The following is a 26,057-nucleotide window of genomic DNA, read 5'->3' as shown; positions in this document are numbered from 1 at the left end:
TCCCCAACAACAGGAATTTTCGTCCCCGAAAACAGACTTACTTGGGAAGAGAAACGGATACCGCTCCCTGCACTGCTGCTTCCCTTCCCAAGTAGCCTCACCAGTAGCTGCATCCCACAACACCTTCACCAGAGTAATGGACTTGCCCCTCAGCTCCTTCAGCTTATGATCAACCACAGCTACTGGCAACTTCTCAAACGTTAGGTTCTCCTTCACTTGCACATCATCCAGCTCCACCACATGACCAGGGTCATGAACATACTTCCTCAACTGGGATACATGAAATACATCGTGTAGGTTTGAAAGAGACGGTGGCAAGGCCAACCGATATGCAACCGGACCCACATGCTATATGATCTAATAGGGACCCACAAACCTCGGTGTCAACTTCTTTGCCTTCAGCGCTCTGCCCACACCAGAAGTCAGAGTCACCTTCAGAAACACATGCTCCCCTTCAGCAAACTCCAAAGGCTTACGCCTTTTGTCAGCATAAGATTTCTGCCTACTCTAAGCAGTCTTCATCCTCTCCTGAATCAGCTTCACCTTTTCAGTAGTTTGTAGGATTAGCTCTGGTCCCACAACCATTGACTCACCATCTTGATACCAGCACAGAGGGGTCCTACATCTCCTGCCATACAAGGCTTCAAACGGCGCCATCCCAATGCTAGCATGAAAGCTATTATTGTAAGTAAACTCCACCAGCGGTAGGACCTCCTCCCAGCTACCCAAGTGGTCTAACACACAAGCCCTCAGCAAATCCTCCAAGGACTGGATTGTCCTCTCTGACTGACCATCCGTTTGCGGATGATAAGCAGAACTCAGCTTTAGCTTCGTGCCTAGGGCTTGATGTAGACTCTGCCAAAATCTGGAAGTGAACCTCGGATCTTGGTCGGAAATAATACTGGAAGGCACCCCGTGCAACCGTACTATCTCCCTCACATACAATTGTGTCAGCTTCTCCAAGGACCACTTGATGTTGACAGGCAAGAAATGCGCACACTTGTTCAACCGATCAACAATCACCCAGATAGCATCATTATTCCTAGCTGACCTAGGTAACCCCACAATGAAATCCATAGTAATGTTATCCCACTTCCACTCTGGAATCTCAATCTGCTGCATCAACCCACTCGGCTTCTGATGCTCAACCTTCGCCTTCTGACAGGTCAGACAGGCTGCTAATTATTCAGCTATCTCCCTCTCTTCATACCAGACCACCAGAAAGTCTTCTAGAGGTCCTGGTACATCTTAGTCATACCTAGATGTATGCTAAGTCTGCTCTTGTGGCCTTCCTCCAATACAGCTCTCTTCAACTCAGCATCCTGAGGTAGGCAAATTCTGCCCTTGAACCTCAAGATTCCATCTTCTCCCAGCTCAAAACCAACAGCCTTCTCGGTACCCAACAAACCAAGAAGCTTCACCAGCTCAACATCTTGTAACTGCTTAAGTCCAACCTGCCTCAAGAACTCATTAGTTATGGTAATCATCCCACAACTAATGTGATCCTAAGCTAACTCCACATGGAGATTTAGATCTCTGAACTCCTCAACCAGTTCCAGCTCCCTCACCATCATACCAGACATATGGATGGATTTCCTACTCAGTGCATCTGCCACAACATTGGCCTTGCCAGGATGATACATCAACTGGAAATCATAATCTTTCAGAAACTCTATCCACCGCCTCTGCCTCATGTTCAGCTCCTTCTGATCAAACAAGTACTTCAGACTCTTGTGATCACTGAAGACACTGAACCGAGCACCATACAAGTAATGCCTCCATATCTTCAAGGCAAACACCACAGCTGCCAACTCCAAGTCATGAGTGGGATAATTCCTCTCATGGGTCTTCAATTGCCTTGAAGCATATGCCACTACTTTCCTGTTTTTCATCAGCACACACCCCAGACCCTGGTGAGAAGCATCACAATACACATTAAAGGGCTCACCAGAGTCCGGCAACACCAGCACAGGAGAAGTAGTCAACCTCCTCTTCAGCTCATCAAAACTCCGCTCACAGACATCTGTCCAAATGAACGGCTGCTCCTTCCTTGTCAGCTGGGTTAAAGGGGCCACTATCTTGGAGAATCCCTCAATGAATCTCCTATAGTAACCCGCCAAACCCACAAAACTCCTAATATCAGTGACAGTTCTGGGACGCTCCCACTGCAACACCGACTCCACCTTAGCCGGATCAACAACAATCCCCTCAGCTGAGATCACATGTCCCAAGAACTTCACCTCATCCAACCAGAACTCACATTTTGAAAGCTTAGCGTACAGCTGCTTCGCCTTCAAAATCTCCAGCACCACCCTCAAGTGCTCTCCATGCTCTTCCCGGGTCCTTGAATAAATCAAGATGTCATCAATGAACACCACAACAAACTTATCCAAGAACGGCTGGAAGATCATGTTCATGTAATCCATGAACACAGCTGGGGCGTTGGTCACACCAAACAGCATCACAATGTACTCGTAGTGACCATACCTAGTCCTGAAAGCAGTCTTCGGTATGTCACCCTGATCTAGTGATATCCTGACCTCAAGTCAATCTTCGAGAAAATGGATGCTCCCCTCAGTTGATCCATTAAGTCATCTATCCGAGGAAGTGGATACTTATTCTTAATTGTCAACTTGTTCAACTGCCAATAATCAACACAAAGTCGACTACCGCCATCCTTCTTTTTCACCAACAACACAGGAGCACCCCACAGCGATACGCTTGGCCGCACCAACTGTTTCTCCAGTAGGTCCTCCAACTGACCTTTCAGCTCAACCAACTCAGCAGGAGCCATCTTATAGGGAGCCACCGACACTAGCCTCGCACCTAGAACCAAGTCAATGCTAAACTCCATCTCCTTAATAGGAGGCAACCCCGACACCTCACTAGGGAACACCTCAACAAAGTCTCTCACCACGTCTATTTCAGCAATGACCCTCTCGGTCTCCACACTCAAAGCAGCATTAGAAGACAGCACTCTGCTCCATCTCTCAGCAATGATTCAGCTTGGCCAGCTGAAATCAACAGCTCATCCTCCACCTGAGGAAAAATCAACCGCCTATTGGCACAATCTATAAGAATGTGATTGGCAGACAACCAATCCATCCCGAAGATTATGTCAATATCCACCAGAGGTAAACAAATCAAGTTCACCTTATACTTCTTCTCATTCACCTCAATCGGACAACCAGCACACAGCTCGGAAGCAACTACTAAAGCAGAAGCGGGCGTCAACACTAGCAGTCTCAACCCCAAATCACACACAGGCACACCCAGCATAGCAGCACAAGCATAAGATATAAATGAGTGAGAAGCACCAGAATCAAAAAGGATCATCACATCCTTACTAGCAGCTCTACCCTTCCCCTTCACAAGATCTGAAGAAGTAGAAGCTTCAGCCCCAGTCAAAGTGAATACTCTACCAACTGTAGTGGGTCTTTCACCCCTCTGAGCATCACCTCTCTAGGTACCACCCCTCTGAGCATCACCCCTCTCTGGTCTGCTTCTAGTAGGACAATTGGCCGACTCATGACCCATCTGATGGCACTTGAAGCACCGGCTCTCCGTGTGTGGACAATCCTTGACAAAATGGGGCCCAGCACACCTGTAACATCTCAGAGTGGCACCTTCACCCTGTCTACCTCCACCAGCAGCACTAGAAGGTTGCCTAATGACAGGACCCCCTTGCTGCGGTTGGGGCCTATCATATGGCTTCCTCTGATTTCCACCTCTCTTGGACCCAGCTGGTCCCTCAGCAGCCTTCACCACACGGTTATCACCTTCCAACCTCTCAACAACCTTCGCCTTCTCCACTAAGGCCAGAAACTCAGTGATGGCCATAGGCACCACCACTCTCTTCAGCTCATATTTCAGACCTTCAGCAAACTTCCTACATTTCCAGGCCTCAACTATCCCCTGCGAATAGAAACGAGCCAGGTGCTCAAATTTCATCGCATACTCAGAAACTGTCATCCCTCCCTGGTGTAACCGCATAAACTCAGCTTCCTTGGCGTGCCTCACGTTCTCAGGGAAGTACTTCTCCAGGAACATCCTCTTGAAGCACTCGCAGTCAACAACCACCCCTCTGGCGGTCAGCATGTGATGGGTACCTCTCCACCAATGCTCAACCTCCCCAACCAGCATGTACACAGCATATGCCAGCCTCCTCTCCTGCGAACATCCCAGCACTGTAAAGATTTTCTCCAGCTCGCAAACCTAGTGGTCAGCTACCTCTGGATCTGCATCTCCCCGAACTATGGAGGATGGCATTTTCGGAACTCAGCTGGATCCTGGCTCTCCTGTGACCCCGTGGGCCTTGCTGCACCAGCTGCAGCTCTATCAGCCTCCGCTCTAACAAAATAAGCATTTTGCTGTTGCATAGCCATAGCCATCATCTCCATGGCACGGGCTATCTGCTCATTGGTTCTAGTCATTGTCTACAAAAGTAACAACATCTTTAGTATACAATAACTAAACCAAACAACAATCAATAGCACAGTAAAACATCACAGCAATCAGCACAGCAAACAACACAATGAGACAGCACAACACAGAGCTCAGCACAAACAAAGCCTAAAGGAACCACCCCCACACAGTGTCCACTAGACTCGAACCACGCTCTGATACCACTAAAGTGTAACGACCCAGCTGGTCACTACACACTGCACAACACACTAGAAACACCACACAGAAAGGAACAAGTGTATACATATAGGGTCTAGAATATATACATATACAAGATCCAAATCTGGATAGAGTTAAAGTGTACAAAATACATCAAAAGCTACTACATCAGGTAGCTAACACAACAAAAGATCAATAGAAAATCAGCCCTATCTGCCATCTATAGTTCTGCCACTAGCCACCAACCTATCTCTGCTCTGTTCTCATACATAGTATGATCATTGCAGTCCAAACACCATGGAAACAACAAAGGGTAAGCTAGTGAAAAGAAGTCAACATACATATATAACAATATGAATGGTAAACAGCTACAATTATCAGTACATCAGCACAGCTTATACAACACCACAACAATTCAGCAATATCAGCACCGCAAAGCAGCAATTCTAGCACTGCATAGCAGCAATAACACACCACTCTAGTGGCTATAACAGCACCGCATAGCGGAAATAACAACACCGCCTTAGTGGCTATAACAGCACCACAATAGTGGCTAATAATAGCACCGAACATAGCGGCTAGAACAACACCACAATAGTGGCCATACACAGCATACAGCTCAGCAATATACAGCACGGCCAATCAGCTCACAGCACAACACAGCAAATCAGCATACAGCACAGCTAAGTAGTATTCAACATAGCTTATTACTCACAACTCAGCTCATCATTCTATAGTACAACAATAATATAAGTCAGCATCGTAAATCATCAATAACAGCTCAGCTCAGCACGACAATATATATCCATTACAGCTTAACATCATTTTTCAGCATTAACATCTAGTCAGCACAGCATATTCATCAATTACAGCTTAGTTCAGCATTAAACAACATCTATCAACAATTTTAGCAAAATTTAACAGTTATCCGCATATAAGTCATCATCATCACACGTGCCCGGCGCACTCATGGTTGCGCCCGGCGTGGCACAACCAGAGAGCACCAGGGGCCAGCACGCTCGGTACAAGAGTGCTCGCGCCCGGTGTAACCCAACCAGAGAGCCCAAGGCTCTCACGCGCCTGGCGCAATTTAGCTTTGCGTCCAGCGCATGCCCAGGCAAAGACTCCAAGGAGTCTCACGCGCCCAGCATGGCCTAACCCGCGCCCAGCATGGGGAAGGCAGAGACCTACCAAGGTCTCGCGCTCGGCGCAATTCGTATTGCGCCCAGCGCCCTCTTGGCAGAGACTCCTAAGGAGCCTCCACGCCGAGCGCGACAATGGTGGCGCCCAGCGCAGCACCAGAAAACCCAAAACATGGCACAACTGATATCGCGCCGGCACTGTCCCCATCACGCTCGGCGTGGGCCATCCAGAGGCTCTCCTTCTCAAGCTCGCCCGACGCATACACCTTTGCGCCCAGCGGCTTGCCTAAAAGGAGCCTCCAGGTGGTCCCACGCCCGACGCGAAGAACTGCGCCCAGCGCGAAGTTCAGCAATAACACACCATTTTTGAAAAACTTCACCAAATCCTACAAAAACAGCCAGAAAACCCACATGCAATCTTTCCAAAATACCACATCTTCATCAATCATCAAGAAAAACACTATCTTTTCCGCATGCAACCTCAAATCAAAGAAAACCCAAATTTCTTCAAAAACTCCCCAAAACCCCGAAAACAAGTTCTCTTCCATCACAGCCACGAATCACCTATCAACAAGCATCTAATGAGTTTCTAAGACTCATCCACAACCAGAAACAGGGAAAACCTAACTTCCCTTACCTCGGTGCGAGAATCCGAGCTTTCGGGAAGGGGAACGGAGAAGAAAAATGGAGAAGAGCTTGAACGGGGGAAGAGAAGAAAAGAAACGCCTACACCTCAGCAAGTCCAACCTCTAAGAATCAGCACCTTGAGGCAGCAAGGAATAAAGGAAATCAATGAAGGAGGCAAAGAGAATTAAGAAGAAAGTGATATGGAGTGAGGGAGAAGAGAGTGAAAGAGAAAAAGAACAGCGGGTCTCACACTAGACAGCCAAGATAAGACAAAATTATGAACTATCTTGCCACAATATGTTTTTTCCGCCAAAAGAATTATATTATCATATTAATCTAATATATTTTTTATCTTAGAAAAAAATTGAATTTAAATGCAATAGAATAAGATAAGTTTTTCATTACCTCTCTCTCTCTCTCATTACCTATCTCTCTCTCTCTCTCTCTCTCTTTCTCTCTCTATATATATATATATATAATTCGATATAATATATATTATGACTTATACAAATGACAAAATATATATTATAACCATAACATATATAGTATTATATATTATTAGTAAAAAAAACAATACTATGTGCTTCTATTTGTTTTATCTATAAATAAAATAAATCATAGTTTAAATAATAGTAGATGATTTTTTTATTAAAGAGTGTAATTTGTTTGGAATAATTATAAGAGTAAAATAAGAAAAAGAAAATATGCATACTAAAATCATATATTTTTTTATGTATACTAGTAGGTAAAACGTATTTTGTATCTTTTGAGTGGAAGTAATAAGAAGTTATAAAAAAAACAAATAAAAATTATTATATTAAAAGACTTTTCTAACTTTTCTTAATTATTATTGTGCAATTTTTTAGAGGGTTAAAATTGTCAAAATAATGTATACATTTTTTTTTGAAGGACAAAATAATGTATACATGAAAATAAGGAATCACCTTTATATATAGAGAGAAGAGAGATTCACTTATTTCACTCAATAACTCATGTTTTACATAAAAATTCAACGATCTAATTATTAAATAATATATTCAATAATTTCTTATAAAATATATATTTAACAAATTCAACTGTTTAATTATGTGATACTACACTTATGACCATTCATATCAAATTTTACATTTGGACTTTTGTAGATAAGTAGTCTAACAATTAATATTTACATATGTTCTGAATATCATATTATATGTTAAAATAATTGCTTAAATATGTTTTTAGTCCCTCAAATTTAGGGTAAATCTATTTTTGGTCCCTCAAATTTAAAATTGTTGTTTTTAGTCCCTGTAATTTCAAAAAAATATTATTTTAGTCCTTATATTCAAATTTTATTAAGAAATTTATCAAACATTATTGCATAAAATCTACTTATTGGTGTCCCTATTAGTGAAAATATCACATTAAATCCGGTTGATATTGCATATTAAAATCTTCCTTGCATCTTTTAATCTTATCAAGAATTCTCCAATGCTTGTGATGATTCTCATGCTTATTAAAAAATCTCATTTGTGGCACCTTCCCTTCCTTTAATGTTTTCTTCATTTGAAATTTGAATGAAATCCCCCAATTCTAACTAAATTCCCAATTTTAGAAATTCTCAATTTCGAGTCTCATATATATATATATATATATATATATATAACTTAACTGGCCGTAAGGGATGTCACCATTAAACTGGGATCTGATCTTCTCCCTGACAGAATGGTTTTCTGTGATGGTAATAACCCAAGGTGGATGGATATTATTCCTTCGAAGGTAGACATTTGCTGGGACATCTGGTATCAAAGCCTGATGGGGAAGTAGGAATTTATGGTTGGATCTAAGTTTGCTTTTAATATTAAAATCATGTTATAAGGTTATTGCGTTCTGGATCTATGAATTATGGTTTACCTTTTATTGCTTTATTTAATTTCTGTTTTGTAAATTTTTGTGAACTTTTATTTGGATCTGAAAATGGTCCATGGTGTTTCTGGAATGGGGCGCGATGCAGTAAGGCCTATGGAAAGGCAGTAAGTCATGGAGTTTATGCGCTGACCGTAGATCACCATGAATGATTATCAGATCTGAAAACCTTTGTAAAAATTTCTTTGAAATGGTTTATTGGCTGGAAAACTCTGGATCTTCTGGTTCAGAAGAGTGTCTCTTGAACACCCCCAGAGAGACTCGTTACTGGGTCACCAACAACGCCACGAACTAAAAAAGAAAAAAAAAAAAAAAAAGATCCCAGTTTAATGGAGACATCCCTTACGGCCAGTTAAGTTATGGTAACCTCATAGCTTACGTCCAAAAGGTAGCCCTCAAAATCTGCCAAGATGACAAAATCCAGAAACAATTAGCCAAAGAGAAGGCCCAGAACCGCAAAGATTTGGGAAATTTTTGCCAGCAATTTGGTCTTCCTTGTTCTAAGGATTCTGGTAAACCCACCAAACACGGAAAATCATCTAGGCTCCAGTTGAGGAATTCTCACAAGCCTGGTAAAAGAACCCCCAGATTTAAGTCTAGACAAATCACTAACACAACCAGTAGGCCTCCTGCGGTTAAACCCACCCCTCGGGGCTTCAATCCTACCACAAACCCTAGGGAAACTAGGACTTGTTTCAAATGTGGCCGTAAAGGTCACTTAGCAAAATTCTGCAGAATCTCCTCTAAGTTAGAGAACTTAATCTTGACTCTACCATCCAGGATCAGCTTAACAACCTTCTAATCAATTCCTCTGATAGTTGTCGCCACCCGCCAAAACGGACCTTGGCATTCGTGACGATGGTCGGACTCTTATTAATGTTTTGAAAAGTGGTGGATTGTTAGAACGACTTATTCTCAAACTGAGACCTCATCGAACTAACAATTTTATTAAATGATTCACCAATCCATGTTAATCCCAAGCGGGACCCTCCATGGATTAGTGGTTTTCGCAAAAGAAGGGTTCTTGGAGTCGCCACCAATGTTTTACTCAAAACATTGGAAAAAGATATAAGGCAATTGATTTCATAAATCAACTTTGGCCATTACAACCAGAGTCGGGTAAGGAAGTCGGTTACGTGTGGGGAAGGTGTTAGCACCCCACAACGCCCCTTTCGGGTTCCCTATGACGGATTATTTCATAAATAACAGTGTAAAATTACTAAATTACCCCTATTTATTATAAACGGCTATGAATAAGATATCTACATGATGAATAAATTAAACATGCGATGCAACAATCAGAAAGCAGTAAAAGGAAGGATTTTGAAGAAGAAACCTTTGAAGCGTGCTTTTATATATTCAAATGTTAGGAGGCTTTTTGGCGCTCCCTCCCACTACACGCTCGCTCGCTCCTTCCCTAAAAATTAATCTTTACTATGGAAATCAAAAAGATTTCCCTTCGACTAGTTCGAATTCTCAAGCTAAATGCTCAGAACTCAAGAACTTCGTCGGATCGGCTCTCGGAGAGAATTCTAGGGCAGAACACTGCTCAAAAACCCTAGAATACTCAAGAAGAAAGTCCAAGAAGTGTGGAAAAGTGTCAAATGACGTCCAAATGACGTCTTATTTATAGGGGTGAGGCGCAGTACGGTCCCTGGTGTCAATACGGCCCGTATTGAAGTTTTGAACTTCAATACGGCCGTATTGAATTCAATACGGCCGTATTGAGTTTCAAAAACATCAATACGACCGTATTGGTTTCAGTACGGCCGTATTGCAGTTCAAAAATGCTATACGGGCCGTACTGAGCTCCAAAGAGGCCGTATTGAGCTCCACTCCTCTCACTTTATTATTTTTAGCTACTCTAAGACCTTTAAACCTACAGATAATCATCCTAGGGTCTTCCAGGAGTCCTTCTGGCTGACTTTCCTTTGGTCTTCGAGAGTCTTCGAGTCTTATTTCCGACCCGGACAATTTTAGGGGTCTACAGCTGCCCCCCCTTTACTTAGTCAAGCGGCTTTTTAGTGTACCGGTTGACAAGTAAAGGAGTTGACCTAATTGTCCGGGGAAAAGGCCATCCTTCCGACTTGTAGTGTCTTCCGGTGGAAAATTGCTGAGTAGCCTCTCCAGGTTGAGTACCGCCTCTCCAGGCTTTGCTTCGCTCGTCGCCCGAGCCGGAAGCTGCATACCTCCGTGCTTTTGGTCACTTCGGTAGCGTGAGTACCGCCTCTCCAAGCTCAACTTCACTCGACGCCCGAGCTGGAAGTTGTATACCTCCGTGTTTTCGAACACTTTGGCAATGTGAGTACCGCCTCTCCAGGCCTTGCTTCGCTCGCCGCCCGAGCTGGAAGCTGCATACCTCCGTGCTTCTGAACACTTTGGTAGCGTGAGTACCGCCTCTCCAGGCTTAGCTTCGCTTGCCGCCCAAGCTGGAAGCTGTGAGTACCGCCTCTCCAGGCTCAACTTCACTCGACGCCCGAGCTGGAAGTTGTGAGTACCGCCTCTCCAGGCTTTGCTTCGCTCGCCGCCCGAGCCGGAAGCTGCATACCTCCGTGTTCTTGACAACCTCGGGGTAGCTGAGTACCGCCTCTCCAGGCTATACCAACGTGTTCTTGACAACCTCGTGGTAGTTGCATACCTCCGTGTTCTTGACAACCTCGGGGTAGCCGAGTACCGCCTCTCCAGGCTATACCAACGTGTTCTTGACAACCTCGTGGTAGTTGCATACCTCTGTGTTCTTGACAACCTCGGGGTAGCCGAGTACCGCCTCTCCAGGCTATACCAACGTGTTCTTGACAACCTCGTGGTAGTTGCATACCTCCGTGTTCTTGACAACCTCGGGGTAGCCGAGTACCGCCTCTCCAGGCTATACCAACGTGTTCTTGACAACCTCGTGGTAGTTGCATACCTCCGTGTTCTTGACAACCTCGGGGTAGCCGAGTACCGCCTCTCCAGGCTCTGCTTCGGTGTTTCTGGCAACCTAGGCAGTTGAGTTTGCCCTCTCCAGGGTCTGCCTCCGTGTTCTTGACGACGTTGGCAATGTGAGTTTGCCCTCTCCAGGGATCTGTGATGGTTTTGTCTCCACAGTCCACGATGCTGCTTCGATGATTTGTTTTTGATTTTTGTGCCATTGAGGGCTGGATAACGCAGGGATCCGTCTAGGGGATGTGCAGTTACTCATAGGTTCTTGTGTCCCAACTTTCCATTGCGTAGTTGGTGCCCATTGGGGAATTTCTGATTCCTTGGGGTGTAGACACAAAGATGCTCTTTTCTGATGTGAGCGATGCCTTATGATTGGCTGACGTCCTTTCGACGTTGGTGGAGTATCCCGGTTATCCTTATTCGGGTGACTCTTTTTGTTTTTCTGATTTTGTTGCCTCTGTGTAGGCTATTATCCGCTGGGGGATTTTGTCATTGATTGTGATTAGCCTCTTCTGTTAGGCAGATCATCTTGACGCTTGATGTTTGGTTGAGAGCCAGATTCCACTTGGGGAATGTTTATTTGTCTTTTGTGATTTTTTTTTTGAAGGGGTGCCTCTGAGTAGGAGACTGGGGATTTGAAGTTCTTATGTATCCCAGAGTATTATTTAGAAAGCCTCTTCAGGCTTAGCTTCACTCATTGCTTGAGTTGGAAAGCTATTCTCCACTAAGGAAGTATGAGTCCTTTCGACTTGGATATTCTGTTTGGATGATCAAGCCTTCCTTGGGGAATCTTACTGATCTTGGTTTGATAGCTCTCACTGGGGAATTTGGCCCGTGAGTGGAAGCTGAGATATCTCTGGGGAGTATTATTTCGGCAAGCCTCTCCAGGCTCAATTATTCTGATGAGGGAGTATTATTTCGGCGAGCCTCTCCAGGCTCAATTATTCTGAGAGAGTATTATTTCGGCAAGCCTCTCCAGGCTTGGTTATTCTGTACGAGTATTATTTCGGCAAGCCTCTCCAGGCTCAGTTATTCTATACGAGTATTATTTCGGCAAGCCTCTCCAGGCTCAGTTATTCTGTACGAGTATTATTTCGGCAAGCCTCTCCAGGCTTAGTTATTCTGTACGAGTATTATTTCGGCAAGCCTCTCCAGGCTCAGTTATTCTGTACGATGCGGTTGATTTTCTAAATCTTTTGCCTTTTTTCGTTGATTTCGGCTTTTCTGTATTTTTGCCTTTTTTTGTTGATTTTTGGCTTTTTCTGTACGGAAGGATCTCAAACACACTCACAGATGAAGTATGCAGAGGAATGAAGATGTTGTGATGAATGAGAATGGGCCAATACGGGTCGTATTGAATTCAATACGCCCGTATTGGTGTGGACGTTATGGCCAATGCTGCCGTATTCATTTCGGTACGCCCGTATTGAGTTGAAAATTTGTTCATAACCCTGATTTTAGTACGGGTGTACTGAACATGATACGGGCGCATTGTTTTTTCTGAAGTTTATATTTTTTGTTTTTTTGTTTTTTTGTTTTTTTGTTTTTTTGTTTTTTTTGTTTTTTTTTGTTTTTTTGTTTGTTTTTTCAATAAACAGAGAATAAGTGATCTTCCAGTACACCTATCATCTGTATGCATGTATGCGGTATGATGCACCTAATTCTATTTGATTTATTTTTTCAAAAGAATTAACCGATGCGTTTCTTTGTTTGGATCTTGCCATTCCTCTAGACGGGCTGTGCGCTGCCGATTTCTGTAACCGAGGAATGATGCGTGTTATGGGCGTCATCAACCAAGTGATCCTTCCCTTCCTTTAGAAGACATGTCAACCCTCCTATTGACCACTATATCTCCATGTTTCCACTAGATTATCCTAAAATCGTTTGGGACAAGAGAGAAAAGAAAGGAAAGATATTTTTGTTCTGAAGTTTGTGTTTTAGAGGGGATTTATTTTTTCAAAAATGGTTTTTGTAAGAATGGTTGGCCAAGGTAGGCTTTATGTGTTTAGGCTTGTTTGATTAAACACTTATGAAGTTAAGAAAATCTTGTTATTGACGTTGTGATTTTGACAACTTAGATAGCTTCCCTTGAACCTTTTTTGAATTCGGCTTATGGTACCATCATGGATTTCTTTTCGCTTTTTGATTGTCCTTATTTTTTGCCTAAAACACCCTTTTGTGGCGTCTTAGCGGACCTTTGTTTTTGTTTATTTTTGCAACCCTAATTTTTGCCTAGGTCACCCTTTTGTGGGATTCCTAGCGGGCTCTTTGCTCTTATTTTTGCGCAGCCCCCTTTTTGGGTTTCCTGCCGAGCTTTTTGTTTTTAGGATTTCTTTTTTTATCCATGATGGCACTTGTCGAGGCCAAGGGAAGGTGCTCCAAGTTGTCACACACACTTCCACATAAAAATGATGCGGGTTTATTGTTAAGATGATTTTAACCTCATTCATGTTTATTCAAACATGGTTAAAAATAATGCGGTTTAGAAATTTATTGTAAGCAAGAAGAGAAGCAGTAAGAAATAATAAAGAATGATTTTATTATAATCATAATGGAAACATGTGCCCTATCGAGGCTCGGGGGTCGGGCTGTCCCCGAGGAGTAATCTCTAATAGTCATCAGGTCTATACATCCCTATCGGAAGAAGAAGAGCACTTGATGACGACGACCGGCCTTGACGCTTGTGAACCGGCCTTCCTAAAGATCTGGCTTAAAGAACGTCGAGAAGGATCTTGGTTCCTCTTCGTCCTTTGATCTTTATTGGGGTTGTATCCTAACCCTTGTTTCCCCGGATTATCCTTGATAATGGGTAGCTCGGGAATTCCTTGGGAATCCTTGCCAAGTCCTTGTCCCGGCAAGTATCCATTCTTGGTGAGCATATGGGCTACCTTCTTCATTTCTCGGGGAAACGTTTTAACATTGGAAATTTCCAATGCTTGGAAGGCGGTTTCTAGAGCTTCCTCCGCTGCATCCACGTAAGGTATGGTGGATGGCTTGCTGATGAGTATGTCATCTTCAGCTTGTACAGTCACCAGCTTGTCACCCACTATGAATTTGACTTTCTGGTGGAGCGTAGAAGGAACAGCTTTTGCATCATGAATCCAAGGTCGGCCGAGGAGACAGCTGTATGCGGGAGTAATGTCCATCACTTGGAATTCGACGTTGAAGATAGTGGGTCCAATTTGGATTGGAAGATTGATTTCTCCCACCACTTCTCTTTTAGAACCGTCGAAAGCTCGAACGATCATGTTGCTCGGGCGCATTTGGACTCCCTTGATTGCCACTTGATCAAGCGTTTTTTTTGGCATCACATTCAAGGAAGATCCATTATCTACCAAGACTTTAGCGATGTGATATTCCTTGCACTTGACAGAGATGTGCAAGGGCTTGTTGTGGTTCGGTCCCTCAGCGGGGATTTCTTCATCGGTGAAAGTGAGGTGATCATTAGCCTTGATGTGACTAACAATCCCCTCAAACTTGTCTTGGGAGATAGTGTGCGACACATATGCCTCGTTCAAGACTTTCAACAGAGCTTGCCGATGCGGTTCGGAGCTTAGGATCAACGACAATAGGGTAATCTTTGCGGGCGTCCTATGAAGTTGATCCACGATGGAGTACTCGCTCTGTCGGATATACTTTAACAGCTCGTCAGTCTCCTCCTCGGATTCTTTATTTTCCTCGATTTTCTCCTTTTCTTTTCCTTTATTCTTGGGAGCTTTGTCATGAAGATCTTCGGGAGTGTAGATCCTGCCACTCCTAGTCATGCCCCCAAGTCCAGCGATGTTAGAGATATCGCTGTCGGCAGAAGAATGGATGTCGTATATCCATGGCACAGCCTTATTCGATTCGTAGGGGAAAGGTCTTGGAGCAGTGATCCTTAACGGTGTCGGACCTTCCCCTTTATTCGTCTTGATTACCAACAACGGAGTTGATGTGCGTTCGCTTGGCGCGGTTGTTGGCTTACACTTAATAACAAATGGCGTGCGATCCATTCTTTGAACATACGCATCGCTTAATCCTTTCTTTTTATTACTATTATTAATGAATTACTAGGAGGGATGTATGAAATGTAAACCTAGATCCCTCCATGATCTTTGATAAGAATGCATGATATGAGATGATGACGTTGAATATGCATGCATTGTGTTTATTCAACTAAGCATTATCATGTTTTCGGGATGCTCCTGAGATGATGCATGATATTGCTTGGTTTTGGATAAATATCATTTTTCTTTATTTTTTTTTCTTTGGGTATTTTGTATTTATTATTTTTTGTATTTTTGGGTGAAAAGGGAAACTACCTATATGAATGTGATGAAGGTAGATGTTAACACCATGTAATGGAAGATTCTTATTCCTATTTATTTTTATTTTAAAAGGGAATGTTGTATGTTTAAAGAATGCAATGTATGCTCAAACAATGTCACATAAACAATGCACAAACAATTCACTCATCCACGAACAGTCACGAGCGAATCACGAGGTAGGGGTATCCTGCAGAAAAGTGCATATTCAAGGAGGTTCTAACTGTTCTCACTGGTCTGAGGCCCCCAAGGTGCCCCCATTATAGGGACCCAATTCCTCTCGTCGTAAGTCGATGGAAAGTTCCAACGCACTGTCGGACTTGAGTTCATGGTTATCACCTTGAGTGATGTTTTCCGACAACGGTCTACGGGCACCTATAGACCCATTCGACAACCGGCCGTACTAGCATCCACTCCCTATGGCTTACCACTCATGCCCCCGGGTATAGAGGGAACTGTTGTGTGCAAAGGTTCATGTGCAGTTTGTATTTCAAACAATTGCGAGAATTTAAAAATACAACAGTTATTAAAGCCAAATAGATAAAGCATGTTATCATACAAGTAAGGGGTAATGAAGTAATTTTAAACTATTATTTTTAGAAATAATCCATCACTAAATGGGACTGACTCTCAAGGCTTCCCCAGCGGAGTCGCCATCTGTCGCCACCCGCCGAAACGGACCTTGGCATTCGCGACGATGGTCGGACTCTTATTAATGTTTTGAAAAGTGGTGGATTGTTAGAACGACTTATTCTCAAACTGAGACCTCATCGAACTAACAATTTTATTAAATGATTCACCAATCCATGTTAATCCCAAGCGGGACCCTCCATGGATTAGTGGTTTTCGCAAAAGAAGGGTTCTTGGAGTCACCACCAATGTTTTACTCAAAACATTGGAAAAAGATATAAGGCAATTGATTTCATAAATCAACTTTGGCCATTACAACCAGAGTCGGGTAAGGGAGTCGGTTACGTGCGGGGAAGGTGTTAGCACCCCACAACGCCCCTTTCGGGTTCCCTATGACGGATTATTTCATAAATAACAGTGTAAAATTACTAAATTACCCCTATTTATTATAAACGGCTATGAATAAGATATCTACATGATGAATAAATTAAACATGCGATGCAACAATCAAAAAGCAGTAAAAGGAAGGATTTTGAAGAAGAAACCTTTGAAGCGTGCTTTTATATATTCAAATGTTAGGAGGCTTTTTGGCGCTCCCTCCCACTACACGCTCGCTCGCTCCTTCCCTAAAAATTAATCTTTACTATGGAAATCAAAAAGATTTCCCTTCGACTAGTTCGAATTCTCAAGCTAAATGCTCAGAACTCAAGAACTTCGTCGGATCGGCTCTCGGAGAGAATTCTAGGGCAGAACACTGCTCAAAAACCCCAGAATACTCAAGAAGAGAGTCCAAGAAGTGTGGAAAAGTGTCAAATGACGTCTAAATGACATCTTATTTATAGGGGTGAGGCGCAGTACGGTCCCTGGTGTCAATACGGCCCGTATTGAAGTTTTGAACTTCAATACGGCCGTATTGAATTCAATACGGCCGTATTGAGTTTCAAAAACATCAATACGGCCGTATTGGTTTCAGTACGGTCGTATTGCAGTTCAAAAATGAAATACGGGCCGTACTGAGCTCCAAAGAGGCCGTATTGAGCTCCACTCCTCTCACTTTCTTATTTTTAGCTACTCTAAGACCTCTAAACCTACAGATAATCATCCTAGGGTCTTCCAGGAGTCCTTCTGGCTGACTTTCCTTTGGTCTTCGAGAGTCTTCGAGTCTTATTTCCGACCCGGACAATTTTAGGGGTCTACAATAGTAGCAATGAAGATGTTGATACACCAATGTCCTCCTCCGAGGATATTCAAGCTGATGATGACCTTTCCTCCTCTAGTGATGAAAACTCTGACTCTCCTCTCATCAATGTTATCCACAATGATGAGCAAAATCTTCTTCTTGATGCCTTAAAGTCTATTCAAGATCCTCATGAAAGAAATGAATATCTTGAAAAGCTCAAGACAATCCTCCACAAACCTAACAAGTCACAGCTTGATAATAGGTTTGTTAACAATAAGTTTGATCTTACTCAAACCCTCAAACGCCTTGAAAAATCTGCAGCTAAGCCTGTTACAATTCAAGACTTGCAGGTTGAAATCAGTTCTCTTAAATCTGAGGTTCGTGACCTCAAAAAGAAGCAACAGCTACATGAGACTTTCATATCTCAAATAACTGAAGTTTTTTCCGATAACATGGTTCGGCATGACCATGACAATCCCAGTGATGATCATGATTCTGACCATGTCTCCACTGATGATGATGATACCCTCTTCAACGCTCTGATCAATCATTGTAGCATTCAAAAATTCTATATTGATGTTACTATCTCAGTCGAAGATTTTGTCTTAAAAACAATCGCTTTGTTTGACACCGGAGCTGATTCTAACTGTATTCTGGAAGGACTCATTCCAACCAAATACTTCCACAAAACCTCCGAGAAGCTTAGGACTGCTAGTGGTTCACGACTAGAAATCCAGTATAAGCTCCCATCTGCAATCATTCAAAATGATAATCTCCAGGTTGAAACTCCATTTCTCCTGGTAAAAAATCTTAAGAATGATGTTATCCTTGGAACACCATTCATCAAATCCATTTTCCCTATTAAGATATCTGATGAAGGTATATCTACCCAATATCTAGGAAAAACAATCATGTTCAAATTTCTGAATAAACCCCTCTTTCGTAACATCAATCAGATTGATAGAAAGCTTAATCAAATCAATTTCCTTAAGGAGGAAGTCTCTTTCAAACATGTCGAAAGTCAGCTTTCTCAATCCCATATCAAACAAAAGATTATGAGTCTTCATGATCGATTTCAATGTCATGTTTGCTCCGATCTTCCTAATGCTTTTTGGGATAGAAAGAAACATATGGTCAGCCTTCCTTATGAAAAGGATTTTACTGATAGGCAAATCCCAACCAAAGCTAGGCCAATCCAGATGAGTCATGAACTTGTCATCCATTGTCAAAAGGAGATCAACGATCTTATTTCCAAAGGTTTAATCCGGAAGAGCAAGAGTCCCTGGTCTTGTGCAGCCTTTTATGTTAATAAGGCTTCTGAAATCGAGCGTGGTGCTCCTAGGTTGGTCATCAACTATAAACCACTTATTTAAAAATAATGAATCTAAGACGTTTCTGTCTAAGAGACTCACAGTTTTGTTTGGAAAACAATTGAAGTAAACAGGACCATGTCCTAAACTTGTTTCTACGGTTCCTATAAGGGAATCATGGAAATCATTGTGCCTAATATCTCTAAGACACATGAGGATTGAAGCGTTAAGCCCTTCTCTGACGAGGGGTTTAACAGCTACCTGGACACATCTTATATGGAGGTACTTGTACTTCCTAGAGTGTTCAGTAATAGACTGCTTTGAGAGAAGGTGAAATTCTTCACCAGCTTGAGGATCCAAAGGGATATTGTTTTCAGCAGTTTTGATAATATAATAAGAACTGCGGACATGTTTGTTTTCATCAGGGATGTAAAGCTCATCCTGAGGGATTTTGGGGATTTCCCAGTTGTCGATTGCTTGATTAATATCTTCAAAGAAAACTTCTTCTTCAAAGATATTGTTTTTAGGAGGAATTTCCTCCATTGATTGGTTTTGCTCGGTGAGCAGATTTTTGGAAGATGAAGAAGAGGAGGAGGATGCTTTGACAGTAAGACGGCGAGAGAGAGAACGAAGGAAGCTACTCATGATAAGAATAAATCCAGTATCATCACCCTCATACGGTTCCATAAAAAGTTATAGTTAGACCTAAGTTTATTTTAATACAAAATCATCATATAAAGTTACTGATGAATAAAGGATCATGAACTTGTTCTACCCAGAAAAACTTTTTTTTTTTTTTTTTTTTTTTTAGTTCGTGGCGTTGTTGGTGACCCAGTAACGAGTCTCTCTGGGGGTGTTCAAGAGACACTCTTCTGAACCAGAAGATCCAGAGTTTTCCAGCCAATAAACCATTTCAAAGAAATTTTTACAAAGGTTTTCAGATCTGATAATCATTCATGGTGATCTACGGTCAGCGCATAAACTCCATGACTTACTGCCTTTCCATAGGCCTTACTGCATCGCGCCCCATTCCAGAAACACCATGGACCATTTTCAGATCCAAATAAAAGTTCACAAAAATTTACAAAACAGAAATTAAATAAAGCAATAAAAGGTAAACCATAATTCATAGATCCAGAACGCAATAACCTTATAACATGATTTTAATATTAAAAGCAAACTTAGATCCAACCATAAATTCCTACTTCCCCATCAGGCTTTGATACCAGATGTCCCAGCAAATGTCTACCTTCGAAGGAATAATATCCATCCACCTTGGGTTATTACCATCACAGAAAACCATTCTGTCAGGGAGAAGATCAGATCCCAGTTTAATGGTGACATCCCTTACGGCCAGTTAAGTTATATATATATATATATATATATATATATATATATATATATATATATATATATATATGAGACTCGAAATTGAGAATTTCTAAAATTGGGAATTTAGTTAGAATTGGGGGATTTCATTCAAATTTCAAATGAAGAAAACATTAAAGGAAGGGAAGGTGCCACAAATGAGATTTTTTAATAAGCATGAGAATCATCACAAGCATTGGAGAATTCTTGATAAGATTAAAAGATGCAAGGAAGAACCCTAGCAGAGCTAAAAGTCACAATTTAGAAAATGATCAAATGTTCCTTTTCCATCTAGAATCCAAAAGGATTAATACAAATTTAGTTTATGGGTTTACCTTATTTTGGAGTAAATAAAAGAAAATAAAAATCTCTTAATAACATGTAAAACTAGTAAACTCAGTGCTTACAAGATGACATTCTATGCTGGTAGCCTTGAGTTCAACTCCTAGCTCCAACATATTATTTTTATATTTTTGTTTATTTATTTATTATTACAACACCTTTTACAAGACAAAACCAAAACAAACTTTAGAACTTAAACAAAATAGCAACAACATTAATCGAGCTTATCCTTTCCATGTGTTGAGCCTTCAACAATTGGGCCTCTAGTAGATTGCCCATCTTGTGCTACAATGCCTCCTAACCTTTCTAAGTCTGCCTCTAGTCATGGGTCCAACTAAGTTTTGAAATGGGTCTTGATCTTGATGCTCCTCATCATAGGCTTGGTCATATTGATCATTCTTTCCATGGGCTTGATTTTTGATGACCACATCATTTCCTCCCTCTTGAAAGGATTTGACCTCAAATCCAAAGCTTCATCATCTACATTGAAAAGAGACAAGTTAGAAACATTGAAAGTATAACTTACCCCATACTCACCTAGAAGATCAATTTTATAAGCATTATCATTGATCCTCTCCAATACTTGAAAAAGACCATCTCCCCTTAGTTGGAGTTTGGACTTCCTTTACTCAAGGAACCTTTCTGTCCTCATATGAACCCAAACCCAATCACCAAGTTCAAAAACAAGTTTCCTTCTCCCTTTGTTAGCTTGCTTGGCATAAGTCTCAATTTTCCTTTCAATTGTCCCCTTTACACGCTCATGGAGTTTCTTCACATATTTAGCCTTATCTTTTGCATCCTTATGCTTAAAAATAGAAATATTAGGCATAGACAATAAATCAAGTGGTGTCAAAGGATTAAATCCATACACAATTTCAAATGGCGAGCAATTAGTTGTGATATGAATAACCCTATCATATGAAAACTCTACATGAGGCAAACATGTTTCCCAAGACTTAAGATTTTTCTTTAAAATAGTCTTAAGCAAAGTGTCTAAAGTCCTATTCACTACTTCAGTTTGTCCATCTATTTGTGGATGACAAGTAGTAGAGAAAAGGAAATTAGTACCAAGCTTACCCCATAATTTTCTCCAAAAGTGACTTATGAACTTGGTGTCCCTATCACTTACAATGCTTCTAGGCAGTCCATGGAGTCTCACATTTTCCCTGAAAAAAAAAGTCAGCTACATGGCAAGCATCATTATCCTTTATATATGGTATAAAATGTGCCATTTTTTAAAACCTGTCAATAACAACAAAAATAGAATCTTTGCTTTCTTTGTTCTAGGAAATCCCAAAACAAAGTCCATAGATATATCCATCTAAGGAAAATATGGAAAAGGCAGAGGGCCAATAAAAATGCTCATGCAATGTTTCTAAAGTCTTATGGACCCCAAAGTGTCCCATTAGCCCTCCCTCATGAGCTTCTCTAACTAAGAGATTTCTAACAGAAAAATTAGGCACATAAAATCTTTTCTCTTTGAACAAATAACCATTGTGCCAAAAGTAACCATTTTTGCTCAAAGTTTCACAAGTAGCATAGATTTTAGTAAAATCAACATCATATTCATACATTTCTTTTAAAGATTCAAGTCCAAACATTTTGGTTTCAAGAATAGAAAGCAATACATGCCTCCTAGACAAGGCATCAACTACAATGTTCCCTTTCCCCTTTTTATGTTTTATGGCATAAGGAAACTACTCTAAAAACTCTACCCATTTTGCATGTCTTTTGTTTAACTTCCCTTGGCCCTTTAAGTACTTTAAGGACTCGTGATCACTATGGATTACAAATTCTTTAGGCAAAAGGTATTGCTGCCAAGTTTTTAAAGCTCTCACCTAAGCATACAATTCCTTATCATAAGTGGGATAGTTTAGGGCAGCCCTTTTTAACTTCTCACTAAAATAAGCAATTGGATGGCCTTCTTGCATCAAAACAGCCCCAATACCCACATTAGATGCATCACAATCAATTTCAAAAGATTTAGAAAAATTAGGCAATACAAGAATGGGGGCATTAGTCAATTTATGCTTAAGGGCAAAAAATGCTTTTTCTTGTTTTTCTTCCCATTTAAAGCCAACATGTTTTTTTATTGATTTCATTCAAAGGTGTAGCCAAGGTACTAAAATTTTTAACAAATCTCCTATAAAAAAACTAGCCAAGCCATGAAAACTCCATAGTTCATTCACATTTTTGGGGGTAGGCCATTATTGTATGGCCTTCACTTTTTCTTTGTCCACTTGAACCCCTTCAGCATTCACAAAAAAACCTAGGAACACAATTTGATCAGTGCAAAAGGTGCACTTTTCAAGGCAAGCATACAATTGTTCTTGCTTAAGCACTTTCAAAATAACTTTCAAATGACCAACATGAAATTCAAGAGTGGTGCTATAAGTTAGAATATCATCAAAATATACCACAACAAATTTGCTTAAAAATTCTCTCAAAACATGGTTCATTAATCTCATGAAAGTGCTTGTGGCATTAGTCAACCCAAATGGCATTACAAGCCACTCATACAACCCATATCTTGTTTTGAAGGCAGTTTTCTATTCATCCCCCTCCCTAATCCTAATTCGATGGTACCTGCTCTTTAAATCAATTTTAGAAAAAACATAGGCACCATATAGTTCATCCAACAAATCATCTAACATGGGAATGGGGTGTCTACACTTGATGGTGATATTATTGACCGCCCTGCAATCTGTGCACATCCTCCAAGACCCATCCTTTTTAGGCACTAATATGACTAGAATAGCATATGGGCTCATGCTTTCTTGCACCCCCATCCTTTATTCACCAATTCCTCCACTTGAGCTTGAATTTCCTTGGTTTCTTGAGGGTTGCTTCTATAGGCTGGCCTATTAGGTAGAGATGCTCCTGGAATAAGATCAATGTGGTGCTCAATTCCTCTTAAAAGTGGTAATCCTCTTAAAGGTGGTAATTCTCTTAGCACTTCCTTTGGGAACACATCCTGAAATTCCTACAAGACAGATTCAATGCTAGAAGGAAGTATAGTTGGATTTGAATTTTTAACAATCAAGGTGTTACTCTTGTAGTAAATCAATAACAAGGGTTTGTGTGCAAAAAAAATCTTTTTCACCTCACTCACTTTGGCCAACCTACTCAGCTTGACCTCACTTGTTTCGCTCTTGCTATCAAGTGTTTCAGTCTTGCTATCAAGTGTTTTACTCTTGCTCTCAAGTGTTTCACTCTTTTTCTTTCGATGTTTTTTAGGTGTTTCACTTTTTCTCTTAAGTGTTTCACTTTTCTCTCTTTTCTCTTGCACTCTCTTTTCTCTCATTTTTATTTGATCCTCACAAACCTATTTGGGAGATAACTTTTTGAAAATAATTTTCTGATCATTATGCTTGAAAGAAATTTTGTTTGTGAATCTATCATGTATTGCTTTGGTGTCATACTGCCATGGTTTTCTTAAAAGGATATGACTTGCCTCCATTGCAACCTCATCACATAGCACCTTATCATTGTACCTTCTAATTGAGAAACACACTTCCACTTGCTGGCTCACCATCATCTCTCCATCTTCACTAAGCCATTGAAGTTTATATGGCCTAGGATGTGGGTTAGTCTTCAAATTTAATTTGGACACCAATCTGGAACTGGCCAAATTTGTACAACTTCCACCATCCACTATCAAAGAACACAATTTACCATTGATGGAACACTTGGTGTGAAAAATGTTTTCTCTTTGGTTTTGCTCCAATGGTTGCATCTGACTTCCTAGCAGCCTTCTAACCATCAATATATCAACTTGTAGTGGTTATTCTTCTATCTCCTCATCTTCTTCTTCTTCTTCTTCACTAGCCGAGGATTTACTTATAATTTCCTTATCATCCTTCATGATCATTGTTCTCCTAATTGGACATTTAGATGCAATGTGTCCTCTACCCAATCATTTGAAACACTTGATGTTTCTGGTCCCTGTGTTTGAAGTTGATGTATTAGGTTTTGTTGGTGATTTTCCATGTGGAGAAGTCACTACTAGATTGGAAAAAGATCCTTCCTCCTTCTTATGCATGTCCTTCCAGTTTGGATATTAAGAACTCGAAGAATTTCTGCTTGCAATGCTCTTCCTCTTGAGTTGTTGTTCAACTTGTATTGCCTTGTGTAATAAATCTTCTAACTCCACATACTTATGCAGCTCCACAACATCTCTTATATCTGGGTTCAATCCACTAAGAAAATGAGCCATTGTTGCCTCATTATCTTCCTCTGTATTGGCTCTCATCAATGTCATCTCCATCTCCTTATAGTACTCTTCAACAGTCATACCACCTTGTGAAAGCTTTTGTAGTTTTAGACGTTAGGTTCTAATGTAGTTGGTTGGAACATACCTTTTTCCCATGACTCTTCTCATTTCGGTCCAAGTGTCAACTTCTAGTTCCTCATCTCTCAACCTTTCCCTTTGATATTTATTCCACAAAATGAGCACATAGTCTGAAAATTTAGCTACTACGAGTTTGACCTTCTACTCCTCAGTTAGTCATTACAAGAAAACACATGTTCAATTTTCATCTCCCACTCTAGATAATCATCTGGATCACTCCTACCCTTAAATGAGGGAACATTAAGTTCACTCCTTCAACTCTATTATGCCTCAAACCTTTTTTGGCTCTTCTATTTCCATTATTACCTCTGACATTGTCATTTAGTTGACTTTCAATTCCTTCAATCCTCTCATAGAGCTCTTTATTATTTTGAGTCATCAATCTTTGCATTTGTGCAATCATAGTATCAAGTAACAATCTTTGAGCTCTATCCAAATTAGGAGGGTTACCACCACCTACTCTTGCCATAATTTAAGCCAAAGAAACAAAAGTGACAGTAAAGAACCTCACCACACTTTTTACGTGTTTGCACTCAAAGATATACCACTCATGTTTTATGCTCTCTTTAATGACTTTTTCTATAATTGTTCTCTCTTGCATTTTTCTACTCATTCTCTAACTCAAGGTTCTTACAAGAATCAAACAATCTTTAATCAAAATTCACCTTTTCAAGATGACAATCACAAGGCTCAAACAATAGAATTTTAACACCAAACAAATGAAAAGTAGTAAAGAAAAATTGATACTTATGAATTTTATCAAATAACTATTGTGCATAGGATAAAACAACGCTATATTTTTTTTTTCTATTTTGTTCTTTCCTTCTTTTTTTTTTATCAATTTCATAATTGCGCAACCTAGTAATTTTTTTTAAAACTTGGTTGAATTCCTATTTCAAATTCAAAAGATGATAGACACAAAGCAATATGTAGATAAAAAAATTCACAGAAACAACAAAAAATGGATAGTACCCATGGTGAACAATAACGATGAACAATGACATGAATAGTACTATGAACAGTGCATGACAACGACGTGAACAATATGCGTGAATAGTGAACTCAAACCTTGATATGAATACCAAATGATGTGACTCGAAATGGGAATTTATAAAATTGGGAATTCATTTAGAATTGGAGAATTTCATTCAAATTTCAAATGAAGAAAATATTGTAGGAAGGGAAAGGAAGGGAAGGCGCCACAGACAAGGTCGTTTGATAAGCTTGAGAATCACCACTAAAATTGGAAAATTCTTGATAAGATCAAAAGATACAAGGAAGAACCCTAGCAAAGCTAAAACTCAAAATTTATAAAATGATCAAATGCCCCTTTTTCCATTTGGAATCCAAAAG

The 26,057-nt window shown here is 40.7% G+C and overlaps 1 protein-coding gene across 1 annotated transcript; it reads right to left on the bottom strand.

Annotated features, from left to right (window-relative positions):
• Positions 1-2,952: 2,952 nt before the first annotated feature.
• Positions 2,953-4,143, bottom strand: LOC145949864 (uncharacterized). Its single transcript, XM_083060766.1, has 4 exons — positions 3,876-4,143; positions 3,471-3,812; positions 3,154-3,377; positions 2,953-3,039 (listed from the first exon to the last, which is right to left on the bottom strand). The coding sequence occupies exons 1-4, from the start codon at positions 4,141-4,143 to the stop codon at positions 2,953-2,955; spliced, it is 921 nt and encodes a 306-aa protein (XP_082916892.1).
• Between the last annotated feature and the right edge of the window lie 21,914 nt (positions 4,144-26,057).

The sequence above is a fragment of the Cajanus cajan genome, chromosome 7 (assembly GCF_000230855.2).
Source record: "Cajanus cajan strain Asha chromosome 7, NIPB_CcT2T_4, whole genome shotgun sequence".
Taxonomy (NCBI): Eukaryota; Viridiplantae; Streptophyta; class Magnoliopsida; order Fabales; family Fabaceae; genus Cajanus; species Cajanus cajan.
Note: the sequence above shows the minus strand (reverse complement) of the source record. Positions and strands in the feature narration are given on the sequence as shown.

Bases quoted from the DNA above. Each gene is read 5' to 3' on its own strand.
- LOC145949864 (XM_083060766.1), bottom strand. From the start codon at position 4,143: ATGCTGGTTGGGGAGGTTGAGCATTGGTGGAGAGGTACCCATCACATG. The intron at 3,813-3,875 runs GTCTGAAATATG...TTCTGGCCTTAG, and splicing joins ATGTAGGAAGTTTGCTGAAG to TGGAGAAGGCGAAGGTTGTT. The intron at 3,378-3,470 runs GTACCTAGAGAG...CTACTTCTTCAG, and splicing joins GGGTGATGCTCAGAGGGGTG to ATCTTGTGAAGGGGAAGGGT.